The following is a 24,825-nucleotide window of genomic DNA, read 5'->3' on the forward strand; positions in this document are numbered from 1 at the left end:
AGACAGTGATAAGGTCTCCCCTCAGCCTCCTTTTCTCTAGGCTAAACAGCCCCAGTTCCCTCAGCCACTCCTCATGAGACTTGTGCTCCAGACCCTCCACCAGCTTTGTTGCCCTTCTCTGGACGTGCTCCAACACCTTGATGTCTTTCTTGTAGTGAGGGGCCCAAAACCGGACACAGAATTCGAGGTGCTGCATCACCAATGCCCAGTACAGGGGCACAATCACCTCAAGGCCACACTATTTCTGACACAGTCCAAGATGCCATTAGCCTTCTTGGCCACCTGAGAACATTGCTGACTCATATTCAGCCGGCTGTCAACAAACACCCCCAGGTCCTTTTCCACGAGGCAGCTCTCCAGCCGTTCTTCCCCAAGCCTGGGTCAAACCTCTTAAGTCCATTTCATACACAGGCTGGCATCAGACACTGCCAGCTCTCTGTGTGCCCCAGCAGCAGCAGGGCTTCCTGCTGGCACAGGAGGGAACATCATAGAATCATAGAATAGTTAGGATTGGAAGGGACCTTAAAGATCATCTGGTTCTAACCTCCTGCCATGGTCAGGGACATCCCACTAAATGAGGCTGCCCAAGCCCCATGCAACCTGGCCTTGAACACCTCCAGGGATGGGGCAGCCACAACCTCCCTGGGCAACCTGTGCCAGCGTTTCACCACTCTCATGGTGAAGAAATTCTTCCTAATGTCCAGTCTAAATCTGTCCCTCTCCAGTTTATACCAATTCCCCCTGGTCCTATTCCCACAAGCCTTTATGAATAGCCCCCATGCAGCTTTCTTGTAGCCCCTTCAGGTACTGCAAGGTCACTATAAGATCACTGAGCCTTCTCTTCTCCAGGCTGAACAAGCCCAACTCTCTCAGCCTGTCCTCGTATGGGAGGTGCTCCAGCCCTCTGATCATCTTTGTAGCCCTCCTCTGGACCCGCTCCAACAGTTCCATATCTTTCTTATTTTGAGGATTCCAGAACTGGACACAAGTATTCCAGATGAGGTCTCACAAGAGAGGAGTAGAGGGGCAGAAACACTTCCCTCGCCCTGCTGGCCACGCTTCTCTTGACGCAGCCCAGGATACGGTTGGCCTTCTGGGCTGCGAGCACACATTGCCGCCTCATGTTGAGCTTCTCATCCCCAGCACCCCCAAGTCCTTCTCTGCAGGGCTGCTCTCAAGCACGTCATCCCCCATCGTGTACTGAAACCGAGGATTGCCCCTGACACAGGTGCAGGACCTTACACTTGGCCTTGTTGAATCTCATGAGGTTCTCAGAGGCTCACTTCTCCAGCCTGTCCAGGTCCCTCTGGATGACATCCCGTCCTTCTGGTGTGGCAACTACACCAGTCAGCTTGGTGTCATCCACAAACTTGCTGAGGGTGCACTCCATCTCGCTGTCAATATCATTGATAAAGATATTGAACAGCACCGGTCCCAGTACTAAGGGACACCACTTGTCATGGATCTCCATCTGGACTTCGAGCCATTGACCGCTAGTCTTTGAATACGACCATCCAACGAGTTTCTTATCCACCTTATCATCCATTCATCAAATCCATATCTCACCAATTAAGAGAGAAGGATGTTGTGGGGGACCGTGTCAAAGGCTTTAATCCATCCAATGGCAGGTCCCCACCCTGCCTCACTAACATGCCCCTCATCCCTCACCCTCACCCCCAACCAGCCTAGTTTTTGCAAGAAAAGGAAAGGGAAGGCTCCTAAGAAAATCTGTAGCATCCTGACTGCCTTGCTGATCACTTTTCAGACTAGTATCTAGCATAGCCCAGAGTTAATCTTTCCCAAATGCAATCAGATGGAAATAGGTGCTGGAACAGCCCAACTGGAGTGATGCTTATCCCCATTAGCATCAGGACACACCTGTTGGTCTCAGTGTACTTTCTTTTTCCTCAGCCAAGTCTGCTATAAGCACACCTGTCTAAGGTCTGCCTTGTTTCCAGAGGCCCTACACTTTGAGGCTAAGGCAGCTCAAGGAACACAAATACCAGTGCCTGTGTATATGTCAGCACAGCCAGTAGCTCAGCAAGCTCTCCACCACAGCTCATACCTACAGATGAAGTATTATCATAGAATCATAGAATGGGTTGGAAGAGACCTTAAAGATCTTCCAGTTCCAACCACCCTGCCATGGGCAGGGACACCTCCCACTGGATCAGGTTGCTTAAAGCCCCATCCAACCTGGCCTTGAACACCTCCAGGGATGGGGCAGCCACGACTTCTCTGGGCAGCCTGTGCCAGTGCCTCACCACCCTCACAGGAAAAAAAACATTCCTAATATCTCACCTAAATCTTTCCTCTTTCAGCTTAAAACTATTTCCCTCATCCTATCCCTGCACTCCCTGATACAGAACCCCTCCCAGGCTTTCCTGTAGGCCCTCTTCAAATACTGGAAGGCTGTGCTAAGGCCTCCCTGGAGCCTTCTCCAGGTTGAACAACTCCAGCTCTCTCAGCCTGTCTTCTTAGGGGAGTTGCTTCAGCCCTCTGATCATCTTCTTGGCCCTCCTCTGGACTTGCTCTGAACAAGGTAAATGTGGAGGTTAGAAACTAAACTTAGGCACAAACCAAAACAATATTGTGGTTGATTGTAATGTTGGTGAAGTACATCCGATTGCCAACTGCTGAATGCTAAAGTCCATGCAAGGCAGCGCAAGTCTGGCTCATGCAAACACATGCACGCACAGGTACGCATGCTGTCCTCCTACGTGCCCACATCTTGGGAGCCAGGACCTCTATGAAACACTAAAAGCACTGCTGTGAAACTGGTTTTAACATCTGAGCAGGCAAATTGTTCCTAGTTCCCCACCACAAGTGTGCAAAACAGCGTGGTTACACCCCCTGAGCTCAAGGTGAAAGTCTGCTGCCAAGAACACCTTGCTACCTGCCAAAGATAAACTAGCTGCAATGCAAACACAGCCCAGCTGGAGAAGAAACCCACAAACAAAACAGCCTTCCTGTGTCCTCTAAAGACACCAAGACTGTGTTTAAGGAAGGTGGAACTAACGTGCATGTTCTCAAACAAGACTCAGGAATAAAGGGCGGACAGCTTGTAAACAGGAACCTTCATTTCTAAAGCACTGAGAACAAATAATGCTGGAAGTGCTGCCTCCCGACCCAGGGCTGGGCTGCTGATACTTACTGTCTTACCTTGAAGAATACTGGCCAATTATTTAAACATTTAGTGGGCTGTATTCAGCCTGCCTTATGCAGCTTTCTAGCTCACAAAAAGCTTTTGGATGTGCCCACTCATTCGGATCTGACCCAATTAATTAAAAACTGACGTATGCTCCTATTTCAGTTTAAATTAAGCTACTTCAGGTAGCTAAATGCCATTCCTGACAGACGGCCGTTTAAGCATGATGTGAACTGAATCACCTTGGGTATCTGATTAGAAACCTCACCCTGCAGTAGACTGATGCAATCGTGTGCAGATGACCTCCAAGAAAGCCATCTTCACAGTGTGGACAATGGCTCCTGGTGGCCCCACCACTCCCCTGCCTGCTCCCAAGTCCCCTGGATGCCTGACAGGGCCCTTTGGAGCCTTACATTGGCAGTAAAAGGGGACAGCTAGGAAGGAGGAGATGGAAACTACCTCTGCTTCTTTCACTTCAGCATCTGGGGAGTCGTGTTTCCATGGTGCTGTGAATATATTTGGTTAGTAAAAGACAGTGTGTATCATAAACACCAGAGCCAGGCTGCCAGCACTGTAATGCACTGTAGCTCTGCCGAAGGCAGCCAAAGGGAAGGTGTGACATGCCAGGGGAGGTGAAGGGCATTCCTGGCCACCAGGTGAGTGCTCAGGCTCTGCAATGAGATACCCGATCATTATGTGTATTTCTTTTGTGCAAGGGAAATGTTGTGGATGCCCCATCCCTGAAGGTGTTCAAGGCCATGCTGGATTTGGCCTTGGGCAGCCTGATCTAGTGCGGTGTCCCTGCCCGTGGCAGGGAGTTGGAACTAGACAGATGATCTTTAAGGTCCTCTCCAACACAAACTATGATTCTATGAAAAAGATACTTTTTGTTTCACTGCTGCATTACCCAGTTCCACTAAGATGTAGGAAGAATCCACGGTCCTTGTCCAGTCCTCCTCCTCTTCACAACAGGGGGAAATTTTCCTCCAGGAATACTTACCGCATACTCCCACGGCTTCACTTTGCGACATTGCATCAGGAAAGCCAAGCACATGAGGAGTGCTCAACCTACTGACATAGATAAGCAGAGATTGGCGGAGTTGGATGTAGAAAACTAAGCAAAGACAAACCTGTTCTCTCTGGCTGCCCTCGCTGCCACCTGCACAAATACAGCAGAGTCCCAGGTTGCATCAGCACCGAGAAGCAGGCAGAGGGAGGCTGCTTTGCATGATGCCGGTGCGTACTGCACCAAGCTGCCCATCAGCCCAGCCCTGCTGGCATCAGGGCAGCATGTCCACCAGCTGGCTGAGCCCCACAGCGGCCTCATCCAGGGTAGGCAGCACCATCCATGGCTCCCTGTGCACCCCTACCCTTCCTCCCAGTCACCTTTCCAGGGAGGGCTCCTGGTTTTGGACAGCTTTGACCTGGTCTGCTCTGCCAGTCAGGCAGGATGGCTGGGTTACAGCTTGGCTGTCCAAATGAGGTCAGTCACAACCTTATGTCAAAAGGCCAAAGTGATATTTGGGTGCAGGCTGGTGTTTACTTGTGCAGTCCTTCACCCTCAAATTCCCTCTTCCCCTATGAAAATTAAGCGTGACAAAATCTGGACTGGTAACTCATTATGCTTTGGACACTACAGCTTGGAATTTTTTTGTTAGGGATATATGATGCCAAGTTAAGACTTACAAAATTGGTTTGCCCGATTTCTAGAGTGATATAGATTCATAGCTTTGATGAGACGGTATAAAAATTGCACATATGAAGGTTTCAGTACATCCAGGACAAAAGAACTGAAACCATTTGTGCTTAAAATACATTACATGTGTGCTTCAGCTGCAAAACAGTTACTTAAAAGAAGCCAAAGCACTGATTTCATGAACTGGGGAGTCAGAAAACCTGAGTGCCATTTTTTTGGCCATGACCCATTTCCCTGGCCACTGCCTGGGGCAGACAGACCCATTTCCCTCCCTCACCGGGTGGTGGGAGGCACAGGTCGTGCTTTGATGGTGCACCACGCACTGCTATGCACATAGAGAGGACACCGCCTTGTCTCAGTTTTCATCCTAGTGTCTTCTGCTGAGTCAGTTCATGAAACCTGGAAGTGAAGTTTCCCCTCGGCTTTTGTCCTTATTGCATTCTTTAAATATTTAGTACAAGCATGTATTTACATCACCCTGACAGAGGCTGGGTATTTCCTCCCAGGAGCTCTGGTTGCCCGTGATGGAGGTGAGCCAGGGAGAAGGATGGGGAGCAGGAAAGGTCTGTGTGGAACTGGGAGAGCACTGGGGAGGGTGGTCTGCCAAAAAGAAGAAAAATCATCGAAGGCAGAGAGGGAGCACAAGGGAAACAGGGTTCACAGGCAAAGAGAGGGACTTAGGTTGACATGAGGTGGAAAAGGTGCTTGGCTGGGGACGATTTTATATTGGTGCTTTTAGAAGGATGAGAAGACAACCTGGATGGAGACAGAGAACAGCCAGTGGGGACAAACAGCTTGCCCAGTTCATTTGGAAATAAAGAAAAAAAAGGAAGTAAGGACATATCTAGAGGGATAGGAGAGGGTAATAACGATTAGTAATAATTACAGAGTGAAATGCTGCGATGTGTTCACTTCGACTTCATCACCAGACGACAGCAATCACTTGCGATCTGTACAGCAGGAGCTACCTGGTAAGAATCACAACTTCTATAAATTATATTTAAAAGCAAACATTTTGACCTCCTGCTTTCTTCTTAAGCCTCAAACTAGCTTTTATTCATTTTGGATTTTAATAGATCCCCTGGGAATCTAGAAGCATGTTGTTACTGGGATGATTGCCCACTAATGAATATGCTTTACAGTTCTCTTTATTAAAATCTTTCTTTTTAAGAAACGCAAATTGAAACACTTAGCAATCAGTTACACAGATCAGCTAATATTGGTGACAGTTCCTACAGAATTAAACAAGTACTAACAAATTCCAACTGTTTACAAGCCAAAACTTAAATTAACAAGATCATATAAGCTCAATAAATAGTACATCTGGTCCAGTTCAAGTAGAATTCAACAAATCACAGCCTTAATCCTTAGAGAATAGAAAAACCCTGAATATAACCAGCCTAACACTAATTTAGTGTTAGAGCCAATATGAAACTTTGTCTAATCTTATGGGGCAAATGTTTCATTCTTTTTATTTTTTTTTTTACTTCAAAGAAAGTAAGTTGCAGATAGACATTAAAGACTATTTGAGATCGATACAGATTTCACAAAGATGAAAAACATAGTCCTTATTCAAAAAGTGCAATCTTTGGTTGAGGTGTGTTGAAATGGTTTGTATATATTAAGGAAGCTCCTTTTTAAATATCAATATTTGTTTGGCTAGACCTGAGCCTGCTTTGTGCTATATATATAAATATTTATATATGTATTAATAAACAGCGTGGATTATAGTGATCATGAATTATGCCAACTAAAAAAAAAGTAAAGATTTTAAATATAATAAACCAAAAGAAACAACACATTTTTACACAAGCTGAGAAAGGTAAGCGGCTCCCTACAGTGGCCTTCTTCCTCAGCAGAATAGGTAGTAGAGAGAAGTTGAGGAGTTGAGTGCCTGTCAGTATTGCATGATGGCCTCTTGGAGAGGGAAGGAGATTACCTCTGAGTTCTCAAAGTGCGTCAGGCTGAAAAGGGATTTTTAGGAGCTAGTTGAGATTCGGGATTGCTTTTAACTGCTTTCAGTTGTGGAATTTTAGGGGTAAAAGGACCTTCTCAGAACGGGAATTGCCCGTTTGGCTGTACCCAGGATTTTGTAGACTGCTGTTGTGACAGGACAGAGCCCAAAGGGACAGGGAAGTCCAAACCACCTCTACAAATGTCTGGGGCTGATCACGTCTGGGGGGGCTGGGCACTGCACCTGCATCACTCACCCAAGTCATCTACCTCCAGAACTGCACCGGGCAGAGATGCCATCTGGAGTCTCCTTCTTCCTCAGTGGCAAGCAAGGGCCTGATACCCCAACCAAGTATCCAGAACCAGGAGAGTTCTTGGTGAGCCTCAAACTCCAGCTTTTGGAGCCCTGGGTGGAGACTGAGATTTAAGCGATCAGGTACTGAAGGATACCAGGGCCCACTCTCTTAAGAAGGAATTTTGTGTGCAGCTGGCCAAGAAAACAAAGGAGGTTAAATATGCAAGCTGTGAATAATGGGAGTGAACCTGGTTCAGAACCAGAGGAGGGGGAAAGTAGTTTGAATCATGTCCCGTAAATCCAAAAATAAGCCCCTGGGTAAACACCCATTTTAATTATTCCTTTGCTGCCAGTCAAAATCTCATGGTTACCTACTGCCTTCCCTGCCTGTATCCACCTGTTGCCTGTTTTCAGAAAGTCTGATTTAAAGCTCTTTGGCCTGGGAAAGTCTTTGTTGTGGATTTGTGACGTGCCTATAATAAAGGCAGTGGACCTGTAGCTTCTACTGCAATACAAATAAAGAATAATAACAGTGATACTTTTCTCATTTGAGGTTACCTGGGGATAAAGTTGCTGGAGGCTTATGACTTTGATATACAGTCAGCTATGTCTCACATCCAATTAAGCTTAACCACATGGTCTAACAAGCTCCCATTAGGCCGATGAGAGCCCCGGTTTGATAGCAGGGTTAGCTTCAAAGATTTGATGCTTGCATTTGTAGTGATTTCCTTCCCTCAGCTCAGATTGTGCTGAAGGGCATGAAGGGAACTTCATATTCAGATGATACATGACCAGCTTGAGAACTGTGCTTTAGAAGACAGTTGCACAATCTTTACTGCCATTTTCATCATCTTAGAGCTTGCAATACAAGCTCTTCTCATAACAGCCATGTGCTCAAATTTCACTGCAATGTGAAAAACAAACAGTCCTTGAAGGAAAAATACCTGGTTTGCAATATTTTTGTTTCCATAGGGAAAAACAACAACAACAAAAAGGTTGTTTTAAATGACAGATGGACCCAAGCCTTAAGATACTTTAAGTCTGGACAAGGGAGGATTTAGGCTGTAATGTTTTTAATTTCCCCTTGTCTTTTGGGGAATGTCTTTTAGGCCATGCCTAAATCTGAGATGCAAAGAATCCCTCAACTTACGAGAAGCAGGAATTCCAAATATGAAATCTGAACCCACCTCTGGTAAAAACTAGTGGAAAGCACAGGCCATGAAATGGAACAGGGCTTCAGGCCACACCACCAGGCACCTCTGAGACACACTGCCTGGCTACAGGGTGCTCCAGAGAATGAGCACGGCTGCTGGCACAAGACACAATGGAACAAATACTTTCGCAGAAGCCGCTTGGGCAATTTAGCCACTTTGCGATATTATGTGACATCCATGTCATTCTTAGGGATGGCTGGAACATTCTGGGAAACTATTTCCTGTGTACAGCATCTAAACAGGACATCCAGCACCAGCAATTTTTACAGAATATACTGGGATGAAAATTAAGAGTCAGACAAAGAATGGAAATGTGTCTGCAAATCCCCATCTGTCTAGATTGCGTGGGGCATTTTATAAAAGCATAACTCTGGGATAAATTCTGGCAGTGGTTTGCATACGTATTCACTTTACTACACAAAGCCCTATTGAAATGAACCAGAACCTTGCACAGTGCATTTCAAAGCGACTTTGCAAAATACTAAGCAACAACTGTGCAGAAACAATAGCTCATAATAATGCCAGAGCTGCTGGTGCATCCTGTGTTCTCGGTGCAGCACTCTGTGAGCCATCAGTTGTTGTATTCACCTTAAAAAAATTCAGGGAAATTAAATAGAAAAACAATATTAAAAGCCTGGCATCTTTCCATGAAAACCAGGAAAATTCAATGTTGCCAAGCCAAAGAAAAGCAAGCTTGAAAGGAAACAAAAAGACCCCAAAAGCAAGGATCTTGGATAAAATGTCTAAGAGACATGGTCCAAACATGTGGCACTTTAAAAAAAGCCTCTCGTGAGAGTTTCAAGTCGGTAAGACTCGAAGTTGGCACCCTTTAGAATTATCAAAAACAAGAGTTTCAAACACAACGGTACCTGGAGAACATCCTGACCACACTACAGAAAATGCTGAAAACCAGAGCAGGTTACCTGTCAGCACGTGTATTCAAATCGCTCTCGCTGTGCTGCGTTAAGGCTATGAGGTCCCTGGGACAGACTGTGGCTCCCTCTGCATTCATACAACGCAGTCAGTGTACAGTCAGTGCTTAACAACAGAAGCATTTTATCATTTCACCAAGCTCTAGGACACATGGAGGTGGATGCTGATGGGGTTTATATTATGCCATCTACTGACTAGTTTTAGCACAATAGCTTTAGATGTCCTAAACAAATCCTACTTCTCACTGGGGCAACGAGTGAAATGGCTGAAGATATTTCAAGCAACATTAAAGCCTATTTATAGTCACATCTCCTTTCCTTCCAGTGTCCACTGGAGGATGCTGAGTGCTTCTAAATACTCTGCCTGACCTGATGTGTTACATCAGAATTAAAACTTGAAGAATCCCTGAGAATTCTGATTCAATCTAGGAAACCACTCCCAGCAGGCAGAGTGTGAGAAAGTATTGCTCCACTTCTTACAGATATGCCAGCATTGCTTCACCGTGGGAAACAGTTTCAGGCATTTTGGTTTTTCATGGCACTCTGGGCATAGATGCATGGAACATGCGCTTTATTTCCCCTCCTCTGTACAGTGCAAATGGACAGTTATATCATAGAAATTAAAAAAAATAAAGTATCAGCATTCACTCATTATAGCTCTTCCAGTTCATCCGCATCACAGTTTTTTCTTTGCAAAGTGAGGAACAATGCCAGTGTCATCCTGAGGCAGATGGCTGCCTTCTTCCTTCATTTTCAGGCTCTCTTCTGCAAGCTGGGAGAGATATTTCTGCAGTCACATAAAATAAAAAACATCATTACCAAACCTGAAAATATTCAACATGGGATGCCTTATGCCTTTTCAGAGCTCTCACACTCTCCCAGTATCTCAAAAAGGAAGAAAATACATAGAAGGCCCATTTTGGTTGAAATCCAAGCCAGGAAATACAGCTGTGTGAGGCAAACTACCTTAATGCATGGACAGCCTCAGAAGTTCAGTGATGTACTCTGTGCTACAAGGGGAACTGGTCACAGAACCCAAAGGTCCATGATGCCCCACCAGTCCATGTAACTGTCCTCACATTTTCGCCTTGCAAACTCTCTACTGCCATATGCTGTAGGGCAGGAACTAGCTCCACCGAGTGAGTTCACAATGAGAGCAGTGAGGCACTGGCACAGGCTGCCCAAGGAATTCATGGCTGCCCCATCCCTGGAGGGGTTCAAGGCCAGGTTGGATGGGGCTTGGGCAGCTGATCTAGTGGGAGGTGTCCCTGCCCATCACAAGTGTTTGGAACTGGATGATCTTTAAGGTCCCTTCCAACCCAAACTATTCTATGATTCCAAATGCATTATACTGGTATGAGCTGGTGTGTCAGAAAATGGATGCAGTTTCGGAGCCACAATTTGAAGAATCATAGAATCATAAAATCACTAGGTTGGAAAGGACCCACTGGATCATCGAGTCCAACCATTCCTAACAATCCCTAAACCATGCCCCTCAGCACCTCATCCACCCGTCCTTTAAACAGCCCCAGGGAAGGTGACCCAACCACCTCCCTGGGCAGCCTCTGCCAGTGACCAATGACCCTTTCCGTGAAAAATTTTTTCCTGATGTCCAGCCTGAAAAACATTTATATCACATTTTCACCATGTCCAGTTCAGAGATACACCATCTGCACATGAATATTTGTTTTAAGGGGATAATCTAACTCAGTAATAATTAACACACTTTAGAAGTATGGCTAAATCCTGGTAGAGTATTTACATTTATTGTGTTTCTCTAAAAGAAAGCCTTTTGGCACTTTAAGTACTCAGTGTGATTTAAAAATACAGACATGGAGACTGAGGCTTTCAGCCTTCTGGCAATGCTCTTGGTTGGTGGAGCTGCGTACGAAATGGACGATGAACTGGTATGGGTCTGAAAATGATGCTCAATTTATTGAAGGTCAACAGACCTAGAAACAGATGGAAAGAAGCTCCTTCAGCAGCTGCTAATGTAGAGAGAAATGTGGGAAATCCTCACATAATCATGTAGAAATGTTCTTATTAATGACTTATACATACACCGCATGCAAGAATAACTGACCTGCATGTTATTACGATCATAAAACTCTCTTTTTTAGATGATTATTCATTCTGATTTGTTTTGAAAAAAAACATCTCACACCACTGCAAAATTTTATCTACTTGCAGGATTCTCCCAGGGTACAGTTGACTCTTTGGCATCCATGGGGAAGAGGTGAAATGAGAAATGGATGTAAAACACTTAAGAGCTGTTTTAGGACTGCCAGATTGTCTCACATAAATACATGCTTTGGATGTAAGAGGGGCGGATTCAGTAATGGTAATGAATGGGCATATCTGTGATGAAATGACGACTGCACCCTTCTTACTCTGAATACAGAGATTTGGCTTTGTAACATAACACTCAGTCCTGATCTCTGGGTACAAAATTCCCTGTGGCAGAAAGCCAGAGTAAATGTTACAGTACTGTACAGAGATATAGGGTCCATAAAGACTGGGAGAAGTGATCCATACACTGTGAACTCTAATAAATCACTAACGCTTGTCATTGGATCAGATAACCTGTGCATTTTTGTTTCTAATGATTACCCACCAAAGTAAGACTGAGGCTTAACCACTACCTTTACCTGACGTTGTCAGCTATCATGAGTACCACAAACACCACTTTTGAAATTCTCCGACCAGACATTCAGATTAATTTATAACAAAATGACAGTCAAGGAAAAAATATTTTTTCATTTCAAGTGTTCATGAATACTGCATAAAGCCAGCCAGTAGTAAACAGAATAAAATGCTGCGCTGCGTTGCCAAGGCAGCTTACAACAGATGAATCTGACAGCTTTTTGTGGTAGAGGTGGGAGGGAAGGCCAAATGATACGATTTTTTTTGGACATGGAAAATGCAGTGGATCTGTAAATATACATACCACTCAGGCAAATCATTTATTAAACTGAAGAGAAAGGAAAATTACAGAAAGTAAGCAAGGCTGACAAAGAAACAGTTGATGTTTTTTTCAGCAATTGCTGTTCTTCAAGGGGGACCATATAAAGACGAAGTTGACTATTTTACTTCAAGCCAAAATTTTCATCATCTAAGCAAGGCTTTTGGAAAACAAACTATTTCGTTTTCCATTCAAATCCCAACACTGAACTTATATTTTGGATGTGGCTCCAAGCATGAAAGACAACAAGTAGCAAATAAACTATAAAAGACTCATAGCCATGAGAGCATTTGGGACAATGTTGTTGTCATTGGACAATGGTATTTGTGATGTGGCAAGACAATAGAAAGACAGTCTGCAGCAGCAGTCCCACAGCTTCACACACAATAAACATCAAGAGTCCACAGCTCTTATGTTGGGTACACTCATACAATTGCACCACCATAGGAGAAAACCGACATTTCTTGCAGAGTGCATAAAAAAGCATTACTGCAACTAAAGGGGTTCTAGTAACACAGAACAATTAGTTAAAATTTGCTGAGTTTTCACTTCAGTTGGAGGAAAAAAGTTACTTACTTCCTCTACTTAGTAAGATAATAGATAACGGCTCCACAGAACAGTCTGTTTTCATTACCATATTTGACAGGTTTAATTTTAACAGCTTTTGTGGTCGTTGTTCTTTTATCTCAAGTCAGGGTTAGATATCTATCACAGAGCTCATGGGAAATGTCTTAACAGGGAGAAAAATAGTTTTTTTTTCACTGACTCAGTTTTAATTGGACATTTTTTCCTATGACTTCAACAAAATAACTTAGAAAATGAAAAAAATCCCTTTCCTTCCCGTGGAACCAGTCACCAGGGGCAGAAGCTGGAGCTGCAATCTTTGCTTCAAGCATGAATTTCTTTCGGACAGGCTCACGTAAGAGACACAGCCTGCACGGAGCGAATCCCTCTGGATTTTTTTGTATGAAGCAAAAAAAGGCATGCAAACTGGGCACCTGTTTTTCAAGCTCACACTTGGAGGATCCATTATTAGCAAGCATCGCAGCTCTGCACGCGCAGTCTTTGAAACCCAGAGGTCTTTATATGATTACAGCTATGGAACTTCAGGAAAGTCAAGAAGGAAACTCTCTCAGAGAAATGATTTGGCTCTGAGCGTCGCTAGCAAGGACTAATAGCCAGCTAGGGAAATAGAGCTATTACTTGAAGAGAAGCACAGGTCTAGCACTTACTGTGGGCAGGGGGAAAGTAAAGAGAAAGAAGGAACAGCTTTGCTTTGCTCTTTCATGACTTTTGCTAAGAGTCTGCAGATGCCAACAGAAGTGTCTTCTGCAGTGTACACACCCTGCACAGAGACTAAAGGAGATTAGAGGCAAGGCTACCTCCTCTGAGGAGTCCTCAGCAAAGGGCTCACACTGTCATCATAGATATTATCAACTGTGCATCTCAAAAGAGATAAAGGTAGGGTCTTCTGATTGAACTGCAAGCACTCACAGTCTCTGTGTGCTGTTATCAAGTGCTGATATGCTTATGGTATATTCTCATGGAAACCATACAAGTAATTACATGCTTCTGCATGTCTTTACAAAAATTACTCAGCAGTAGCGTTCTGCATGGCAGAACCACCGTGCTGCTCCATAGCACAGGGAGGTGATTTCAGCAGGTCGCAGGAAATGTCTCAGAGAGCCCGTGCGCCACAAAGTACTGCGTGCTGAAACACGCTGCAGAAATTCATGCCCATGCAAAAAGTCTGGCAACATTATTAAACAATTGGCAAGTTTATTGCTCCTGAAATTAAGAAATAAGAAAGGCTGCTGCTGGGCTCACTCCCATACATCTGGAACTACTGAAAAGTTTTGCTTATCTGAATTTCTCTTCATTTGAATTCTGTCTATGAAATAAATCCTAACTTTTTGTAGCATCATTTATTTATCTATCACAACCCAGCCCATGAGGTGGATGTTACCTAGCTTCAAGTGTGTTCTTACCTGAAGATTTTTGTAGTGAACTGTACTTCTGCAGTGATTTGTCTTTGCTGTCTCTTCATTTGTGTAGAAGAGTCCACAGAGCTTGCAGTAAAACCCAGTTCTAGGCACCACAAATTCCACACCTAAGGAGAAATTCTGAATTACGTTAAAATGTCAATTGAAGCCCTTCCCCCCCTGCAAGAAACTTGTTTTGAAAGAAAAAAAGTTGTCATTTAGTTAAATGATATAGATGTGAAGGCTGAATCCTGGATTCATTTCTCCAGTTTCCCTAATTTTGCTATACTGAGCTGCAGTTTGAAATCCTGGGCACTGCAAATACACCTTCCACTTCTCTCTTAGGTATTATACATATTTGAAAACGTACCTTCTTGTGCATAATGTTGACTGTAAACCTCACTGTGTAACCTCAAGAGCTAGAATAGCATTAGTACTGAGGAGCAGTAAATTCATTATTATGTTACAGAGATTGCTTTTTAGAATGTACTTCTTCCAGGTATTTTAGTCATGATCAGTGTTTACACACTGAACCCAAAACTTTTGCTTATGCTGCAAGTATAAGCAATACTTTTATGTTAAAGACTTTTAGATTACTAAGTATTTTTCATATATATCTCATATATAGTGCAAAGGAACTCATTTCATCCCATCAGCGGCATTAACAGCTATCTTTTGCCATTTATCTGGAATGAAATTAGCAATGACCTGTAATTGTAAGCCCGTTTCTTTCAACAACTACTCCTCTGTCCTATACCCTGTTCCTTCACTCTCCTTACATCTGTTCTGAAAAATAAATATAGCAAGTAGCATTAAAGTGACATCTTGTTGTAAACTCTAGGTATTGCAGTGGGCGGCACCGCAGGCCCAGGGCGGTCTGAACATACCCAGGGGAATGCTGAGCTCAGTGAAGACGTCCTCTTGTTCCCAGCCTGGCGGAGAGTGTCTTCTTTTAGCCTCTACCTCTGGGTATTCCAGAGATCTCATTTCCAGGTACCTAGAATTTGCTTAACAAATGAATAAATGTATTGAATGAAAGCAGTTTATTAGTTTAAAGAGACAGCTGTAAGCTTCTCGGGAACACTTTCTGGGTGGATCTATAAATGAAGTCAAATCTTTTCCATTCAAATCAGAGGCCTGCTCAATGCAACTCCATCAACTGTTCTACACTGTGTGGTCACCCTTGTTTCTCCCAGTAGACCAGTTTTCTATTTCTAATTTCACATTACGTTTTTGCTTTTCATATTTTAATCTCTAAATACATTTATAGCATCATACATGGCTCAAGAATAGTCCGAATACAATTCTATGACTGCGGCTCCGTAGCCACATATGGTACAGCATGACCAGTGATGGAGCTGGGCTAACGCAGCAGCTGCTGAGAAAGCCAGGGGCATCAGGACCTCCTGAGAGCAAAACCCAAAGTGCCTAAGGAGCTGTGTGAGCAGAGCAAATGTTCCTTTGGTAGGACCCCTGCAGCCTCACTGTCACCTTCTCCCCGGAGCCACTCTTCTCCCACCTTGATCTCTCCAAGGTATAGTTTCTGCTTTACGCCTCTTCGGCACTTGAAGATCATAGAATGTTTTGGGTTGGAAGGGACCTTAAAGATCATCCAGTTCCAACGCCCCTGCAATAGGCAGGGACACCTCCCACTGGATCAGGCTGCCCAAGGCCCATCCAACCTGGCCTTGAACACCTCCAGGAATGGGGCATAAAGATTAAGATTTTGGGTCCTGGCCTGTAGGGATGGGATGGTTGGTCCCTGCTGACCAGCACTAATGGACACAGGCAGGAGATTCATAGAGCAGAAAACGGTGGATTGATTTGCTGAGACAGATAAAGCGAGTCGAAAGAACAGATGCTCTCCCTTCCTGACATATGAATTGCTTTTATTTAAAAGAAGTGAAATTTGTTATTGTAGAGCAACAGAACTGCAGATAAACCAGTCTGATTCCTATTCTTCAGTTCTTACATCAAAGTACTAGCTCCCTTACCAGGACAAAATTTCTATTGCATTGCAAATTTCACCGAGATAAGGGACATATTTTCTCATAAAACAAATATATTTTTGCTCAAACCAAACCCTTCCTGCCTTTCAAATTTGTAGTTCAAAGATCTGCAATTTCTGGCTACGAGAAGGAATTTTTCTTCATTGTTTTAAACACAACTATTGTATGATTTAAGAGAAAATAATACAAAATCCTGACTGGTTGGCTTTCAAGTTAATTGTAGTTCTAGGGTTTCTAAATATGCAGCAGAGATCCCTGGAAAACCCACAAGCTTCAGTTAGGTCTTCTTAAGATGCCCAGGACCTTTTGACAACTTAAGTCCCACTTAAGTTGATTTCTGGGCTTCTGATCTGGCAGCTGCATTTGCAGAGAGCCTTAAGCCTTGGACAGCAGATCCCAGATATCAAGACCATGTCAGAAACCTGGGAAGCACAAGTTCCCCTGGAGCTTCCAGGCTCCCTGCTGGCAAGCTGGAAGTTGAGATGGCGAAAACACCAAAGTAACTATGCGCTTGGGACACCCAGCTCTTTCGTCAGCTGGCTGCCTGTGAAGTGGGCAGCCCAAGGGAGCCAACCTTGCCATTCCCAGTTCCAGGGAGTTTGCACGGAAGTGTTATCTCCAAATGTGAAAGCCTAGCAAGATTTCTTCAGGCCAAACAGGTAAGTATTGAAAACTGAATGAGTTTCAAATCTGCCCTAGAGGAAGAAGTTAGTTCAAAATCAGAAATTCACAATGAGTGTTCCAGCATTTGCTGGTGGAAAATTGCACCCTCAAAAATCTTCTAGCAACTTCTGTTCACAACTACTTCTCCATCACGCACGCTCCAGAAGCAATAAAAAAAAAAAAGGGCATTCCTGGCCAACACGGTCTATGTTGTTCTCTACTTCACCTCATTATACGCAGCCCATTCACTCAAATTATGAGTGAATACTTTCATTTGAAAGTATGACAAGGAACTGAACTCACTTTCAGACACTCAAGATCCCTTTTTTCCTGATAGGTAAAGTACTAATAGGCAGCTGTGACTACATTTATCGGCATCATCTCACAGCACGTCCTATCACTTATATTAAAGGCATCATGAGGTAGATAAGAGGAGATGATAAATCAAGTTCTGACAAAAGGCACGTATTTGTGCGAATGGGGACTGAGAAGTAACAATCTACAGATGGTTTCCATGTTACTAATGCTTCAGTACAGTGTGTAAGAATACCCACCTTGTCCAGGAGCCAGCCAGACATTACAGATACCTTTCTGTTGACCTTCAGAGACTGTCACTCATTTCATTGACAATTCAAAATAAATTTAGCAGGGCACTGAAAGAGCTCAGCTAAACTCATGTGAACCTTGACATGACAATTATAGAAGCTTATGTCTTTCAGAAAGCTTGCAAGCTGCTTATCATATTTCCTTTACACTATTCAGCTAAGAGCCTCTAATGGTTTAGCTTGGCAAAAGGCACTGGGGTTCTTTTACGGAGCCGCTCCAAGGACAAGTCTTGATGCTATTAGCAACACTTATTCTTGTTAGCAATAAATTTCAGTCTACTGTCAGAGAAAACATGCAAGGCTCTCTGTGGGCTGAAAAGAAAAAAACTAGTAGTTACCCTTGGCCTCTGGACACTCTTGGCTTCCGTGCCGCGTTTCTTCACTAGCGTTTTTAACAAGCGCTTCCATATCTTTTCTGCTCTCAGCTCCTTGTGATTCCATCTGTTTGTAATCATCTATAAATGTATCTGGGAGCTGGAGAGTCTCTTCTTTCAGATGAACAGAAGGTATATGGTGATCTTCAGGCTCTAAATGAGTGTCAGAGCTCTTATCAATTTTTCCTTCCTTCTGCTGGGGATCAGAGTCCTTAGCAGATTGGTCTTCTTGCAATTCCCCTGGCTTCTGCTCAGTGTCCAGATTTAGGCTTGACGCTTCAGTTACAGCATCATCATTCTCATCGTCCTCATCATCATCCTGACAGCCGCTAGAAGCTACGCTGCCCTTTGCTGATCTGAAGTTTGTTTCTAGCGCTTTATGGGCAAATTTGTCTTCACTCCTGGTTAAGTGACTGTGATCGTTTTTCAGTTCTATCACAGTTGAGATACACGGACACATTTCTGAAGCAGTTTTATTTTTTTGATCAACTGGTACTATTTCTTCAAGCTCAGTTATATCCGGCTCCATAATTAAATCATCTTCTCCCACTTCATCTACTGTCACTAATTCCTCCATGTTAGCAGGATACCAGGTCTCACCTTCTATCTCACTTTCACTCTCCCAGTCTCGGTCCTGTCACAAAGATGTAAAAAAAGATCAGTGATTATAGATCACCACTGTTAAAAAATAGGCTTTGAACACCAGTAACCAGGAAGAAGTTTGATATGGCCATGCTTAACGCCTCATATATTTTAGCTTGAAAGAATGATATGCCTTGCTGTTTTGAACCTTATGCATAAGGACAAGAAATCCCTTTTTAATTATCATATACGCTTCACTTTGTGCAGATCCCCTAATTGCCTTAGGGACTACAGGCTCTCCAGTCTCTGGGACTATAGTCTCTCCAGTCTCCTGTTCCTTACTTTTCTGTAAGCAGTGGAACAAGTCACAACCCATTACACTTTATTATGCAACTGACTTTACTATGTGATCCCCAAGGAAATTACCCTCTCCCCTTCCTCTACTTCCATCCAAGGGTGGCGAGAAACTGGCAGCACAATGGGAATATATTGAATCCCAGACTAGCCACTCTGGCTTTCATTTTGCTGGACGAGGCCCTTTAAATTCCAAGAATGACTGAGAAAATGTGGCTACCTTCTATAGTCATTTTCTCACACCAGCAAGAGTCCTCTGACAAGGGACTGTATTGGTTGAAATTGGCCTAGATCAGTTTTACAGTTCTACTCCAATGTCCATAATCTGAAATACCTGCAGTTGCAGGCTTACGGGACTCAGACATTAACATTGGACTTCAGCAGTATTACAATTATAAGATATATATTACCTTTAAGACACACTTGCAGATCAGATTTCAACTCCCAGACTCATCGTGTACACATAATCTATTAATAATCTGTATTCTCCTGTTTGGCCATTCCCAGACTTCCCCTCCTAGAATCCTAAAACAGCATGAAAACTCTGGGAGTTGACACTGTTCTTGCCAGGAGATCAGTTTTCTACAGCAACAGATATCAATAGCTTCCATATCTGACCATCAACCCATGACCCTACAGATATGAAGCTGGAAGAATTCCAAGGACATTGCTGTCTCTGACTGCGATGCTGCAGTAGGGGAGCTGTAAAGGCATTATTTAATTAAACCCAGAAACAATCAGAAAAGGCTACTACCCACAGTCCATCTAAGGCCAATGTTCTGAGAAGTTTTCATCGTTAGGTTTCTCCTTCTCCACCAACTGACCACATCGCCTATTTTTGGGCAGGGCTCACAAAGTCAAATGGTTCATTTGGGCATACGTTACTTACAGTTACCAGTGCCAAGGGCTATGCATGTGACGCAATGTACATGGGCAAAGAGCAACTAAAAAAAGAGTTCTGGAGACTTCAGGAAAGGCTATCCCTTAAAGAGGTCAAGATAAGGCAAGTTAATTTAGCCAGCCCCCTTCTACAACCGCTTTACAAGCCTTCCCATAGGGATTTAATATTTCATTTGGGAGAATGTGCTACCAAACCTGAGTTTTCATCGATTTTGTCATAGAAGCTGCACCAACAACGTGTCACCAACCTTCTCTTTTCTTGTGTTTTCCAGAATCTCTCCAGATTCTTTTCCTTGTTGATTGGCTGAAGGCGAGTTCTCCTCTGGAACTTGTTCCTCTTTTCCAAGCTAAAATAAACACAACATATACACATATAGCAACACACAGTAGTGCTCTATTATGTTTCTATTCTGGGTTCAGGGAAGCAAAGTCACCACAAGGTCACATTCTTTATTTCTAAAGTTTATGCAAGTCAACTGGGCTGTGGGAAAAGACCCAAGAATTGGATTCCATTAGCAAAACTGCACAAATAAGAATTAAAAGAAAGACATTTAAACAAAATGAGAAAGATGTAATTTATATCATGGAATTGGCTGGAAGACAGGTGGGGGAGAATGTGAATTCATTAAAATTTCCAGCCTCCACTCCTCTGTTCTCTACCCACATCTGTTATGTTGGCTCAGACATGGTAAGGAGAGCAGCAGTGTTAAAACTCTGCAAAAGACCTCAACTGTTTTTGTTTATTGATGTAGTTTCAGTTGAGAATGCAACCGCTTGCACAGTTTGGAAGAATGAAACCACAGTACTACCTGGCACTTGCCGAAAAAGGGGCAAAGAAGAAGTGTGAGTTCAAGACATTCAAGCCTATTTCTTCCTTTTAAAAGAAATTGTTAGCATCAGTCCCCAGAGAGGTGTACCTTTAGCAAAGCAACTTCTATAACTTGAAAAACATGCAGACAAGTGTGCAGCACTGGTGATTTAGGATGCTGTCTGACATTTCTCTCTGATATCTCCTCTCAAGGAACCATCCATCACAGTGAAATACCAGGCAAAGGAGAAAGATGACAAAAGGTGGCACGGACACACGTATCTACAGCATGAGGTAGTGCTGCTGCCTGTCACAGAGACCAGCTGAGCTACAAGATCTACAGATTTCCGCCAACCTTACCCCAACATGGGAAGAATGAACACAAGGCCAACTAAAACCAACTGAAGATGGCTCTGGCAGCGCAAAGTCACAAGCTAGAGATGGACCCCTAGTTAGCAAAGCAGCTTTGCAGCCTCTGTGCCAGCGTTCCTGGGGTGAATGGTGGCAATGTATCCCCAGCAGGGACTGAGGGCTGTCCTGGGACTGGGCAAATGAGACATCTTCATCTGTTACCCACACACACTTTTCCCCAGTGAAGCTTCAAACCCACAGATGCTGCCATTTTACCAACTCTCCAGAGATCCCACAATTTTACAGGTGAGCTGATCTGGAGGGTCTTGAAGGGAGAGGTGCGAATTATCCCTGCAACAGCTGAGGGTAGGGACACATGACTAATAGGAACCAATTGCACTGCTGAGTTGGCCAAAAAGATGTTCCTCACTAAAAGTTCATTCCCATTTTACTAGTATAACAACCAGTTACTTGTATTGTCATACAAATATTATGCATCCCTGTAAAATACAACTTAGTTCCCAAGATAACTCAATCCACATCATAGGCAGTGGAAGGAGGTGATGGATGTGGAGAGAGCAGCTATGGGGTATTCTGCAAAGACTTAAGAGAGCAGTGGGGCAACTCTCCCTGTGCACACAACCTGCAGGCAAGTGCCAGATTGTCGCTTGGTTGTGTTGTGAATTGTATGTTCTCTTCCCCTCGCTGATTACCCAGAGGTTCTTATAGTGCTTGGCACTATAAGACAATGTCCACGGACAAGATGACTTCCCAAGATCTCTTCTAGGACTATATTCCCTGATTTTATCATGGCAAAACATTGCATGTCACCAGCATCACACCCACAATAACTGATCTAAAATATTTCAGAAAATATATTACTTCAGCATTTACCGCCTTCTTACATACAGAGTTTGAGATCTCTATTTACCTCATCCTCAGGAGGTTTGGTTTCCTTCCCATCACTTTCGTTTTCAGCAGCAGCATCTTCCTCTTGGTCCTTTTCAGCTTTCTTCAACTTATTCTTATCACCTTGTTTTTGCCTGGAGCCCTCGGATGCTTTGCTGTGCTTCTGTTCAGCCGCCTCCTCCCTGGCAGCATCCTCACTGTAAGAATGCCTGCGTTCCCTTAACTTCACCTCTTCCTTTCTCTTAGATCTTCCAGGTAAATCCTGCAGCTGCCTCTGAAACTTGTCAGATTTTGACTTGGATGTTTTTCGGTAGTAGTCATCTTCTCGGCCCTTATAGCCAGATAAAGGGTGAAGGGAGCCAGGGGAACCACTCCTTAAATATTTTTCTCTGTGCCCTCTGCCTCCTTCAATCCGTTCATCCAAATCAAACTTGTCTAGCTGTCGGGAATAGTGTTTCCTCTCGTGTACCCACATGTCAGTCCTGTCCCTCTTCTCATCCCCGTTCTCTCGCCATTCTCTGTTGTCCCTTTCCTCTTCCCGTCGAGAATAAGGGGACTGATCCCACTCTCTCCCATTTCCCCAGTCAGTCCTGCTGGTCCCCATTGGGCTGTGGGGTGAACTGCAGGAAGTAAAGCTGGGAGTGTGGGATCGTGGTGACAGGGAGCGGCTTATGGGGCTGCGAGAGCGGGGCCTCTCCGTGCCATACCTGCTGCAAAGAGAAAAAGCAGCTGTAACTGGCTGACCCGCTGTGCCTACAAAGTTCTTGTATGCTGGAAACACAAGGAGACTGCGAACCTGAGACCCCAGGCCTTTCACAGACACGCACAGCTGTAAACACCATGAACAGGAGAAAAGGCAGTGTCGTATCCACGAAGCTTAACTAAATCCCCACAGATCTGTCAAGAATATGTTCATTCCTTCCTAAAGGCATCTCACGGGAGTTTGGCATTAAAAGCTTACAATATGTTAATACCTTTACAATGACCCCGATATCTATACCCTTACCACTCGCGCATCTAAGGTATTTCCAAGACAAAAGTGACAAAGGTTATGTTTTTTAAAGAGATGTCTTGGAATTGTGCTCCCTCTCCATTTTTGCTGGAAGTTCCAGGAGTCGGGCAGATGAGAAATACACCCAAACACATTTTGATATGAACCAGCTCCTTCCAGCTAGGTCTTGCAGCACCCCCAGCCTTTGTGTTTTCCACTTAAGGTGAGAGAACAGCTTCATTTGTGTGTTCTTCACGTGCCAGGCATATTTTCTGAGTCATTATCATCAGTAGGAAAGAGTTCATTTATTTTCCTGACATGCACAGTTTCAATCTGATCTCATTAAATAGGCCCTGTGCCTATTATTGTACCCATTTATATTATTACAGTGATTCGAAGTGAAATCCAAATTAGGAAAACAAATGAGATACAAGAGAGGACACAGATAATGCTTTTTCTACCTGCAGGTTTACAGGCTTATGCAGATCCCAGTTCCAAATCATGGAGAAACTTTACCTGTCCACTTCACGCAGCAGGTCCCTCTCCCTCTGCGAGTGGATGTCCTGGATAATAGCAGCCACGTTCTTACCTGGTTTCTAAATAACAAAAAGACACTGTTTAGCATGCTGCACTATTCTCCAAGGTAATACAGGTGATTTGTCCTTCAAGAAACAGCAGCCATGCATTATTCAATTATACTACTACTGAGAAATACTTCCTTTCAGTGTTGTGGTTACGTTTTTTTCTGCAGCTGGTATCTCAACAGCAGATCAAAGCAGTAAAATGATACAAATGGAAAATTTGCTCCACTGCGTTGTAGCACTGTCTCCTCATACTTGGCTGCAGTTACAGCCTTTGAAAACTAACTTGTTCTTCCCTGTTAGACATACACTACACAGTATTTTCTAGGAATTGGATGGAAAAGGAAACAAATGAGACAATTTTTCCAATATCAAATTAAATATGCAAAGCAGCCTGTCTCTGACCTTCTACGAATGAACTGCCTTCTCTCCATCTCAGAGTTTAGCTCATTCTGGAATATAGTTCTAAAAGACAATGTTTAGACGCAAGAGCTTCAGTGCAATAAAGATGTGTACAGGAAGTGCTGATTATTTGAGATTCAAGATAATTTACAAAAGATGCACTACTCCAGGCTGGAGTTCATGCAGTTTGTCAAACTTGGAGCAACTCCTGAGCAACATAATCACACAGGAACTCAGAGCAGTTTGTAGCCGTAAATAGGTCATGTGTATTCCCCCTTCCATGTTGCTCGTTGTTTAGCAGAGAGAAAGGGCTTTTGCCTGTGCAGAGAAAAATAGTTCCATGAACTGAAAACTGCCATTGGAAAGACTGAACATCTTCCTGAAATCCAGGCAAACTCTCACATTCTCTTCTGCCTCTGATGCAGTCTCCATCACCTTCCTCTGAACCCCCTCACTGTACCACACTAAGATTGCCCCAGATTATGGACTTTTGGCAATTCCTTTACATTTCTTTAAACTATTATACGCGAACAGGAGAGAAAGACTTTTCCAAGGGTCAAACCAAACCATATGCATTACTTGTTTCTCCTCAAGGCTCATAAAAGGCTCCTTAACCTCTTAACTTGGAACATTAGAGAGTTATTTTCTACAATAACTTTGTGCTATTATCTAATATTATCTAACATGTTAGATAATATAACATGAAGCTTTTCAGCTCTTCATTGCCAGTTCCAGTCTGAGCCTCCATGAAAAGAAAAACTCTCTTATCATTACACATGGCGGTACCTAAGCTTCCATAAACATGCTCACAAGAACACTGATTTTTGGACATCACTCAGGTGTTCACACCAAAAGTGTCACACACTTCAAGAAAAGTCCAAAGACTATTGCTCTGTTCTGACTTCCTGGAAAAAAAAGAGATCTTGCTTTTTAGTTTTGGTCATTCACAAGAAAGAAAGAAAAAGAAATCAGTGTGATGTTTAGCCCTGCCATCACTGCTTGGTATAGAGATTGTGCCATGGCTCAAGCGTGCTGGCAGTGAAGAGCATTGCTTCAGGCTTAATGCCCGACTAAAAGGATAGGATCATCTTATTTTTGCTGACATGTTGCATCT

General features: G+C 43.6%; 1 protein-coding gene across 7 annotated transcripts in view; it reads right to left on the reverse strand.

The window, feature by feature from the left end:
- Positions 1-5,715: 5,715 nt before the first annotated feature.
- Positions 5,716-24,825, reverse strand: part of RBM20 (RNA binding motif protein 20) — a 108,603-nt gene continuing 89,493 nt past the window's right edge. For 3 of the 7 annotated variants that reach the window (XM_054072340.1, XM_054072345.1, XM_054072344.1), the window contains exons 8-14: positions 23,245-23,324; positions 21,760-22,447; positions 19,918-20,016; positions 17,798-18,467; positions 15,070-15,189; positions 14,189-14,310; positions 5,716-10,025 (exon numbers count right to left, since the gene is read on the reverse strand). In XM_054072340.1, coding sequence (XP_053928315.1) covers positions 9,915-10,025; positions 14,189-14,310; positions 15,070-15,189; positions 17,798-18,467; positions 19,918-20,016; positions 21,760-22,447; positions 23,245-23,324 — 1,890 coding nt within the window. In that variant the 3' untranslated portion in view covers positions 5,716-9,914. The remainder of the gene's footprint in view (positions 10,026-14,188; positions 14,311-15,069; positions 15,190-17,797; positions 18,468-19,917; positions 20,017-21,759; positions 22,448-23,244; positions 23,325-24,825) is intronic. The other 4 variants (XM_054072342.1, XM_054072346.1, XM_054072341.1 and 1 more) reach the window with 3 other exon arrangements.

Source organism: Cuculus canorus, chromosome 7 (genome assembly GCF_017976375.1).
Source record: "Cuculus canorus isolate bCucCan1 chromosome 7, bCucCan1.pri, whole genome shotgun sequence".
NCBI classification, from domain to species: Eukaryota; Metazoa; Chordata; class Aves; order Cuculiformes; family Cuculidae; genus Cuculus; species Cuculus canorus.